Source organism: Filicampus tigris, chromosome 16 (assembly GCF_054856515.1).
Source record: "Filicampus tigris isolate MCC_2025a chromosome 16, RoL_Ftig_1.0, whole genome shotgun sequence".
Classification (NCBI taxonomy): domain Eukaryota; kingdom Metazoa; phylum Chordata; class Actinopteri; order Syngnathiformes; family Syngnathidae; genus Filicampus; species Filicampus tigris.
The window spans coordinates 290,001-300,649 of record NC_141232.1 but is presented as its reverse complement, the minus strand read 5'-3'; the positions used below and the strand labels follow the sequence as shown (position 1 = coordinate 300,649).

General features: G+C 49.6%; 1 protein-coding gene across 2 annotated transcripts in view; it reads left to right on the top strand.

Moving 5' to 3' along the window:
- Window positions 1–1,201: 1,201 nt before the first annotated feature.
- Window positions 1,202–10,649, top strand: part of LOC147133881 (uncharacterized) — a 59,519-nt gene continuing 50,071 nt past the window's right edge. The window contains exon 1 of one of the 2 annotated variants that reach the window (XM_086056341.1): window positions 1,202–3,109. In XM_086056341.1, the coding sequence (XP_085912467.1) occupies window positions 2,128–3,109 (982 nt within the window). In that variant the 5' untranslated portion in view covers window positions 1,202–2,127. The remainder of the gene's footprint in view (window positions 3,110–10,649) is intronic. The other variant, XM_086056342.1, reaches the window with a different exon arrangement.

The following is a 10,649-nucleotide window of genomic DNA, read 5'->3' as shown; positions in this document are numbered from 1 at the left end:
TGCGTGCATCAAGCATACCCGAGTCATTTCGTGATGAGTCAGAAAAGTCGTTGCCTCGCGAACATTCGTATATCCTCCTCCGAGGACGACGCCGCGGGTTCATGAAAGCTGCATTTCTGCATCATACAAATGCAAATGATACGGCCTCTTTGGGACTTTGGAAAGCCGTAATTCCAAATACCTCCGTTGTCTTCCACAAGCAAGGCCGCAAGCTGCTCGCTGACTGCAGAACAAACACATTTAGCCTACAAGAAAAATGTTCCAGTCTGATCGGCCAAACAAATTCTTTGGCTTTTTCACTTTTGCAGAGAAATGTGACACCCCCCCCCCCAAAAAAAAGGATGTCCTTCATACTACCTGAGCAAAATTAGGAGACCAAAAAAGGGGGGAAAAAAAGCAAAAACAAGCCTTTTTGGGGGGTGTTTGGATCACTTTTCATTTGGTACAAATAAAAATGCTGTCAATGCCAATAAATGTATTTGGCAATTTAGCAATCTTGTGTTTGTTCTGTAAAGTGCCCACATTCCAAAAATCAGCTGTATACACATGCAGATGCGCGAAATGATTTGATCATTTCTCGGGCATTTCATTTGCGCCCGGCCGGCCGGGACTCAGCAAGCGGCGGCCACAGAAGGAAACGTTTCTTCCCTCCCGTCGTCCTTGAACGGAGCGCTCGCGCCGGAGCTGGTCGGAGAGATACAAGAGGAGCGAGGGCATCCAAAAAGTGTCGAACGCAAGAGCTTGGACTTTTTTCAATGAACGATTGAGCGACGATCACAAATAATTCTCGATTAGTTGTCAATGAATCGATGAACAATGCACCTCTACTGAATATGATTATGGTGTGCTCTCAAGCCTCCTTCGTATTTCCTTCACTGATCACAAAGAGATTTCATGACTCCGTTACTGACATTGGTCACACGGTTTCAGATAAGATCCATTTAGTCGCCTTTCAAATTCTGCGCGTGAACTCTGTTCATCTTTGATGTAAGGTGAGTCGAGGGAGAGCCGCACTGTGAGCTTCATTAAAATTTCGAGTCCTCTTGTCCTTTCTTTTTTTTTTCTCGCCTTAGGAGGGGGAAAATGCCTTCCCACAGCGGTGGTGCCTTAGGAATGTGAGACAGGAATGCTGTTCCGTTACTCTAAAGGGGGTTACTGATCACTGAAAACAATGTCTTTGTGTTTTCATCCGCGGCAGTAGTCACGCAATGCTGTGTGTAGAAACAACAAACCGAAACAAAACCAACAAACAAAGAAAAAAAAAAGCCACCGGCACCTTTTCAACCCCCGGCATGACGGCACACAAGCAAGCCCTCAAGTACCTGCGACTGACAGAATAGGTACTGCGGGACGGCCGGAAAAGCTGGACCGGAGCATGCCCCGCACCTTCCCGGACTTGGACTTGGACTCGACACGGACTCGACATGTGCACGCGTGGCTTCGCCAACCTTTCTGGAGCCCAGACACACTTTTGACGTCTTGGCGACCAAAAGTAGTTTGGACATCGGCAACGGAGAGGTTGCAAGTGCCGGACCAGAGAATGCGGGTGGTGCTCCGCACGGTGAGCGGAGAGCAAAAGTGAGTGTTGTCGACTGTAACACCACAACAATGCGAAGGCAAGACCACTTGGAATCAACGTGTGCGCGACATGCGGCGAAACTCCGCGCTTGAATTCATCGGACACTGACATGCTTTTTGCATGTGGAGAATCGCCGCTCTCTGCGGTCGGATCACGTTGCGTTCAATGTATCGCTCTGCTAGTGTCTCCCCTGGCATCTGCGGTCCGCTCCCAAAGTCTCCGGTCCTCGTTTTGAGGCTGCGAGGGGAGACGCGCTCCACGGAACCCCGCGCAACTAAGCCCCGAGGCGTGAGGACATGAGAGTGAAGTGGGCAAAGACAAGAGAGTCATTCATTCGCGGCAGGGTGCATGATTGAATGCAGCAACATCCTTGTGTGTCTGCATCTGCATGCGTGCCGCCACAGACCATCATCATTACTCACTCGCGCTGCTCACACGCGAGCCGCCTTCATGCTCGCACCTGACGACTGACACTCAAATCTACTCACACCATTAATGACATAATGACACACACTTGGGGATTACTCACAATACTATAATGTCATGACATGACTCTGTGTGTGTGTCTTGTCATGTGCATATACAGATATGCTGTGAGTGTCTATCTGTCTATCCGTCTATCTATCTATACATACATATACATATACTGTAGACATACTGTACACATATACATATACATATTCGTATATATATACATATACATGTACATTTATACACTACCATACTACCCGTCTGCAGGCCGTTCCGCCTCTAATTTTAAACGGCCGAGCACGGCCGAGTCTGATAAGACGAACACGAGGCTTGTGTGGGCTTTGGAGCTCCAACTACGTTTCCCACGGTGCTTTGCGCGCCCTACGTCAGCCGCACGCAGCATGTGCTCGGCTGCTGCGCTGCAACAGAGAAAGAGAGCGACAGAGAGAGAGAGAGAGAGAGAGAGAGAGAGACAGAGAGAGAGAGACAGAGAAAGAGAGCGACAGAGAGAGAGAGTAAGAGAGAGAAAGAGACAAGCTTCGCTGCAACGATGGCTCAGTCACTCGCACTCTGACCAGCGATCAGGTCGCCAAGCTTGCTGGACTTGCAACATCACCGCGCTGGAGACACGCCGAAGAGTGCAACTCGATCTCTCTTTGGACCTCATTTCATCGCTGGATTTGACTTCCGATTCTTATTCTTATTCTTTTGGTTCTACTTTTTCGACGGCTGTCGCGAGGATTGCTGGCATGAGTCGAGACGTCGGAGCGCCGAGCTCGCGTACCTCGGCCCTGTTCGAAGTCCACTTGGGCCTGACTGAAAATAAAGGTGATCCGGGCGGAGTGGAACGGAACGGAAAGGAAAGTGTGACGTCCGAACGTCCGGCCGGCTGGCCGCGTGGGACGCCGACAGCAACCCACCGTCCTCCTACTTGTCCACCTGACGATGGGATCGATTTGAAAGCACAAAGAATGGAATATCTTCTCATGGTGTGGAATATCGATCAAGCCGGAATTGGTGCCAGGCGACCCCATGGAGCACCGTCACCTGATGAAACAGGTTTGGAAGATTTGTACTACAATGGCGATCATAAATATGGTCAGTGATCAGAAAAGTAGCTGAAATAAAGGGATTGATAACCGACAAGAATGTGCGTTTCATCTGGCAACACAAGTGCCAAAGAAAAGAGCCCGTTGCTGGTACTTTGTCTTTCTGCACGTTTCTCCCCCTTTTCAGGCGCATCATACACATTCCAATGCGACCTACAAGTTGGTCGCCCTCATGACGATATTGCAAAAATACCGTATCCTAATGTTACCTTCGGCAAACGATTAGAAATACTGTCGTATCACGAATGACATCCCACCCCAGGTCAAAAGGGTACACAAGGGTACACGTGCCTCGCCGATCTGTCAATGGTAAGAAACAAATGTGAACGTTTTGGGCTCGTGCTTTATCCACAGGACATTTGGTCTCAAAAAGGGCCTTTTTGGAACCCATGCGGGTCCCTGCGCAGCTCCCGTTAAGTGACCCGTCAAGTGTACACGGATGCTGCCGAGAAGTATTTTGGGTTTGACGTCGCTCGGGTTTGCTGTACCGAGAGTCCATTTCCGAGTCCAACGGAGGTGTTTAGCTGTCATGTCGCCCGCCGTGAAAGGCGCTTGAGCAAAGTGGCCTCCATCCTCAAAGCTCTTAAACATGGGCCGATCGCGTGGCGTGTGATCCGCTCACACCGTCGTGCCAGCAAAGTGTAGAACGGCTGGGCGGCGTTCACGGCGCGCACCTGCTCCTCGCCTCGCCTCGCCTCGGCTTGCCAAATTGAGGTGCGCTCCCCTCGGGTCGACGTGGAACCTTGGCGCCGGCTCGCTCCGACGCATCCGACCTCATCGGATCGCAGCTTGGGCGGACACGCTGAAGGCGAGGCCCGCCCCCGACCGACCTTCCCGGCGAGCAAGACCGCCGTCTATGGCGGAGGCCGGCGGGACAGAGCTCCTCTGTCCGCGCGCCGCCCAACACGCAAGGCCCCCTTTTGCCGCCGAAGAGGGACCCTCTGTCGAGAGCCAAGTGACTCTCACTTGCCCTCACAAAACGAGCTGAAGTGTCAAATCAAGTCACTTGCTCAGAGCGGCGCACAGGACAGCAGCCCCGGCCACCGCCGACACACACAAGAATTCCTTTGTCCGCCTCGCGGGGTGCCGGATAAAGAGCGACTTTGTGTCAGCGAGCCAGCTCTTCAACTTCAACACAAACACTACTGGCTCTTCTTCTTCTTCTCCCTCCTTGCTTGCATGCACGCTTGCTTTCTTTTTGTCCTACGTGAGCGGCGCATGTCTGCGGACGTGACCCTTCAACGACCCCCCAACCCCCGCCCCTGCCCCCATGAGACCAATATTGACACTTGGTCAGCTCGTGGCAGAGAGCGGCGGCGGCGGCGGCGGCGGCGGCGGCAGCAGCAGCAAGTGGATAGCTTACCACCTTTATGGGCTTCTTCCCCTCAAAAGTAGTAGCTTCACAGTCAAAACATCCATATTGCGCTGCAACGACCACCTGACTCATTCCAAGTTCCACAAAATGGTTGAGAATGTCCAAAGTTTGACATCATTTCACACTTTCATATGAAGATCATGTCAAATGGGGACCAAAACATGTCTACCCCAACACAAGCTAAAGTCGCAATAACAGCCAATTGAATGTAGCCTCGCATCGCTAGTTAGACGGAAGATGTCAAGGACAGACGCAGCCGCGGGTTTCCTCTCACTCACTCACTCACTCACTCACTTTATTGAGCGAACGGCAAGACCGTAAACACGTCATCATCACGTTCAGCGGCCAGTTGCCGATGCTGACAACTCACACCGGCTCACTCGACAATCACGTTAGCGGCCTGCCGGCCGGCTCTCCGCTCTCATTCGCTAGGACAAACATGGCTCGCCGGGCCGGGCCGGGCCGGGCCGGGCCGGGCCCCGCCTTTTCGAGCCCGACGCACTCAAAGTCACAGATACTACAAACCGACGTGAGGATGGCCACCCGAGTGGACAAAAGTAATACCTGCACCTCGCATGCACGCTCTGCTTTAACTCTGCAAAGTCAATTTGAGCCGATTCATTGAGCACTTGATGCTAACGGCAATCGAGAGCTGCCCGCCCAGTTGCAAGTAATCGTCGTCTCTGACGGTAGACCGACATCAAACCTTGATGGGAAAAAGTAAGCACAGGTCGCAATGGCGGTGACCTAACCTGAATTTGTAGTCCCGCCCGTCGTCCTAGCGGGCCGGCGTCGTCTGTCATAACGCGGCGGTGAAGTCGCATTGAAACAAAATATTTGTGTAAAAGCACGTGCGGGCCAAAAATCCAAACGGCTCAACCAAGGACAGCGCTGCTAACTGAGCTTATTTGTTCAGAACCTCCAAACGATCGCTACAAGTACGTCCGTGCAGCCTAGACCGATGGCCTCATGTTAACAATTCAGGATTGAGCACCAATCTTTGTTTGTTGGTTTGTTTGTTTTCGAAGTAGAGGCCTGACTTTTGACTTTTGCTTTGCCATCCCCACAATAACTGTTCTCAACATTACATTCACAGCAGAGCTTTAAAAGAAAAAAAAAAAAGACAAAGGAAAAAGAAAAAGGTTGCTGCTATGCACAATTTGACCTTGAGAAATAAAAAAAAACCCCTGTTGATTCTGTTTATTTAAAAAAAGAAAACCAATTGTTTATTCGTTATATTGTCATATTTTCATTGCCTAATAAAAGCCTTGCTTCAGTTCCTTGGGATCAACCTGCGGGGAACAAAACAATTGCTCCTCAAAATGAGAAAGTCGCTCCTCAAATGACGTCATTGATTTGCAAAAGTGCTCCACAAAGGAAAAAGAAATGTTTCCCGCCTTGTAAATGATAACTCGGTGTATTGTCGATGGCCGATTGCTCGGTTGATCATTTGGAGTCGCGCATTCGTCTGTGACTCCCGTTACTTTTTACAAGTTGGGAAACCACCCGTGCCTTTTCCCGTCCTAGAAAACGGAGACAAAAGTCGCTTGAAAGTCAGACAATTAGTCCCGCGGGGGCACGTTCGCGTCGGCCACCGACGCCCGCTCTTGGCACTCGGCGCTCCTCAAAATGAGTTGCTTTTGGGGGGCGGGGCTAGCTCGCTAGCTTCGCTGGCGTCTCAGGGCGGTCGTCGCTGAGGAATTTGCTTTCTCACGCGGTGTCGAGCGCGCCGTCATCTGCTCGCCTCGCGGCAGAGAAGCCTTTACGCGGCCTTCCGCCCGGCCTTCCGCCCGGCCTTCCGCCCGGCCTTCCGCCCGGCCTTCCGCCCGGCCTTCCGCCCGGCCTTCCGCCCGGCCTTCCGCCCGGCCTTCCGCCCGGCCTTCCGCCCGGCCTTTCGCCCGGCCTTCCGCCCGGCCTTCCGCCCGGCCTTCCGCCCGGCCTTCCGCCCGGCCTTCCGCCCGTTCAACAAGCGCTTGCCCGTTTTCTTTTTTGGCCCTCCCTCTGCCCAGGATATTTTTTTTTCTTCTCAGCACGGGCACAACCTTTCACCATGTTTCCCCGTGCGTCCTGTCACACGTTCTCACGCTCATGTTCCTCATGGCCATGTTGTTTGAAGCGCAGGTGTTTTTGAGATTGGGAAGCGGTCACCGTCCACGGATGGCATCTGCGTTTGATTCCACTGAGCTGGAACGCCAAAGGGGAACAACGAGCGCCGCCGATAGCGCAGGCGGATGTCATGGCAATCTTAAGATTCTTGCCAGCGTGTCTTCTCGTGGCCGGAAGCAGCATCAGCATCATTCGGATGTCATCTTCTGCCGACGGAGGTTCACATATCTCTAAGAGTGCGCTGGCGCACTTCTTACTTTGGCAAAGAAGGTCGGACCAGTGACCGGCGAGCGGCTACGTTTCCGATGGGAGGGAAAGTGACGCTGACCGCGTTAGTTTTGTCAATCGGCAGCGCCTCTGCTGGGTGCAGCGTAGTACTGCGTTGCGTTTTGCCTCCGTCGCTTTGAGTTGTGATGAATGGACAGTGGAGGCCACGAATCAACGCGGTACCCCCGTCAATCAATTTGTACCCCCGTCACTAGCGTTAGCGTTGTTCTTGCATGGGTGCTTGAGCGCTCGCATTGGCACGGTCAGGCTGTGCCGCTCGCTCAAAAGAAACGTTCATGTTAACCAGCCAGCGCTATTTTTTCTCGTCGTCGACGTCGTCGTCGTTGTTGTTTGCTGCTTTACCTCGGGCAAAGTGGCCACTCAGCCTTTCTGTCAGATGACAGATTATCCTAAGATAAATTGCATCTTCACTTTTTGCATGTGTATGTCATGTCAGAACAGGACAACTGTCATTTGTTGTCACGGCACGAACAATGGTGAGCTTGTCTTGGGGGGGTGACGGGGGGGTCGACGGAGCCCATTGGTTGGGGGGGAGATCGGGTCTGCTGGTCTGAGATTGGGCAGCAGCCTTTGACCAAGAACAAGAACAAGCCCCAGTCTGATGGAGAGAACTGCTGACCCTTCCTGAGTAAAATGCTACCTTTGTTTTCGAGGTGTATGTGCTTCTACGTGCGTGGGGGAGAGGGAGGGAGGGAGGGAGAGAGGCAGGGAGGGAGGGAGGGAGGGAGGGAGTTTTTCTTTTTTTTTTCTTCTTTTTCTTTGAACTAGGGGCCTGCTGTGGAAAGTCTGTTTGTGGTTTTTCAGTGAGGTTCTCATTGCACTTGTCTGGGAAGGAGTACAGGCAAGTTGAGTTGTCTGACTGCAATATTGTCAAATGTTGGGCAGCAACGGCGCTCGCGGACCATTGCGGCACTGCAACGCGAATTTCCCCAAGAAGTACGAACATTGTGGCTCGGCCAGGTTCTTTTATCACAATCATTTGTGAATTTCCTCTTCCGGGCATTTGGGATTCTTTGTGTTCTGTGTCGTTTTATCCCAAATAGTTTTGTGTGGAAGCCGAGCGACGGCGGTCGCATGCTGCGGTGCAACTGGCAACTGGAAACCACGCGGCAGGCTTGAGATGACTTGTGTCGGAGGATGCGCTTAGGTGCTCTGGCTTAGCTTCGGTGGCAGCAAAGTTAAGGGAAAGGGGTCTCGGTCTTAGAATTCGGGTGATGGCGAAGAATCGATGTTGGGATTCGGGGTGAACTTATAGGGGGAGGGTTCAAATTAGCTGCTAAAGGCTCCGGGCTAGTGTGTCGGTTAGGGAATAGGAGCTAGGTTGAAGGTTAAGGGGAAGGATTGAGCTAAAGATGACTGGGGATGGTTGGGGGGTAGGGGCAGCAGTTTTAGGTTCGGATTAAGGTGATGGAACGTGCTAGGGTTAGCAGTTAGGGATTGGGGGTCGCCGTTAAGGTTGGAGCTTGGTGAGAGTAAGCGACGGCCTTTTTCCTTGGGTTGATGATTTGTATGTGTAGCGAACACACGTCTCGGGTGGACCTTCACTTTCATCTTCTCCACCGGATGTTTTGTAGTGAGACAGCTTGATGAATGCAAGTACGGCAACCTTTTGAAGAAAGCTGTCAATTGTTCCAAGACTCGCTGGTAATTTTTCCACTCGTCCCTCACTTTCTGTCCCGCTAACACCATGGCTTGGCCTGGCCTGGCCTGGCCTGGCCTGGCCTGCGCTTAACCTAGATAGCACCTATTTGCGCTCCTGTGCCACGAACATGCTCAGCCGGGTTGTGAGACTGAATAAGCATCGCCATCTTCTGGCGCGGCACGCACAACGCAGTGTGATGCAGCTCCTGCTTAGAAATACGCACACTCATTCTCGGCTGTACGAGAAACCTTTTCCTGCTTAGAAATACGTACACTAATTCTCGGCTGTACGAGAAACTTTTCAAGAAAAAAAAAACAAAAAAAAAAAACTATTCTGAGAGTGGTTGTTGTAAGTCTACCTTCAATACAGTGGCTATAAAAAGTCGACACGCCCCCGTTTAAATGGCTGGTTTTTGCAATATACCAAACTGAAATATTTACAGAAATCATTTCAATCCCTTTCCCGCCATGACTATGAGCCATAGCCTGTACACCTCACTCGAAAAGTTGAAATCTCTTGGAGAGGGCAAATAAAAATGCACGCACGGGTGCACAACCTCTCCTCAGTGATACGCAGGAAGTCCGCCATGCACTTTCCTTTGCAACTTCATTGCAAATTCTTGTGCTGCCCCCCATCGACACTAATCCTCCTTAAGAAGACGTTAGCTGATTGGTGTGACTCACTCTGGCGTTGATCGGCATTTGGGAAGGCGCTGCTCCGCTGAGCCCTCTCTGTTTTCATAGTTAGATTCTGCCGCACCCTTGTGGACAAATCGCCAAGTGGCCCACAGCCGATTTTGCAGTTCCTTCACTGCAGTTCCTCCTATTGGACTGTGGTGCTAATGACAAACCTTAGTCCATTTTCAATATGCTTCATAATTCAAACTTAGAATAAAATGTAATTGGGGAAAAAAAAAACAATGACAAAATGATTGACATTAAAATATTAGACATATCTAGTTTACTGTGCTTGCTTATAATTACATTATTTCTATATACCCTTTCTATTAATTTAAAACAAAATAGAATATAATTTTAAAATAACACGTAAATGAATATTAGTGTACTAACGCAATTCAATACAATTTTAACATACGTATAACATGCATTTTTATTGAATCATGCATTTCATTTTGAGAAAAAAATGATTAAACAACAAATTATTTGAAACAAATTATATCAATTTGAAAATAAAATATTGAAAAAAATAACACCCGAGGATTAAAAAACTTTACTAATTATACCGTGACCTACTTTAAAAAAAAATGAAATTCAATGTAATTGCATGCACTTCTTTTGTTTTGTTTTTTTAAATTTAAAACCAAATACATTCTGAATTTGAAAACAAATATGAGATGAAAGATATTTACATTGAATTCATTAAAAATCAACATTGGTTCACTGTGCTTTCACATGAAGACAAAACATTATTTTGAATGGCGGTCTCACATGTATTTAATTTGAGAGAATTTACTTTGCTTAGTTACTGCAGTTACTTAGTGAAAATATTATATTAACCCATTCACTGCCAGACATTTTCAGACTCTCTTTTTCCCTAATGTTTGAACAACTGAAAAAAAATATAAATAAATTCCTGGGATTGAATTGCTGGACTGTGAAAAGACAAATACATTTGTCAATGGCATTGAATAAAATCCATCCATCCATCCATCCGTTCTCCATAGCGCTTCTCCTCACAAGGGTCGCGGGCGTGATGGAGCCTATCCCAGCTGTCTTCGGGCAGTAGGTGTCAAAATCTGACTCAGGCCGTTGTTTGAAGAGCCTGGCGATATAATGAGCTTTAGAAGACGACTGAGGATAAGCGGTTTGGACAATGGATGGATGGCCGGATCTCAATCATCTCTTCAAACGACTCGTAATTCTCTCATCTCACCACTGGAGGTCACAGTTGAGCGTTGAATCAAGTTGGACCTCAGTAGCCAGCAAGCAATTGTGATGGTGGGATATCAGACACGATCATGTTGTCTGTATGGCGTTTGTGTCATAAGTCACTGTATGGTAGTAGAAACAATTAAGAATGCTTATGCTTAATACAGTTTTACTCCCCCCCCCCCCCCCC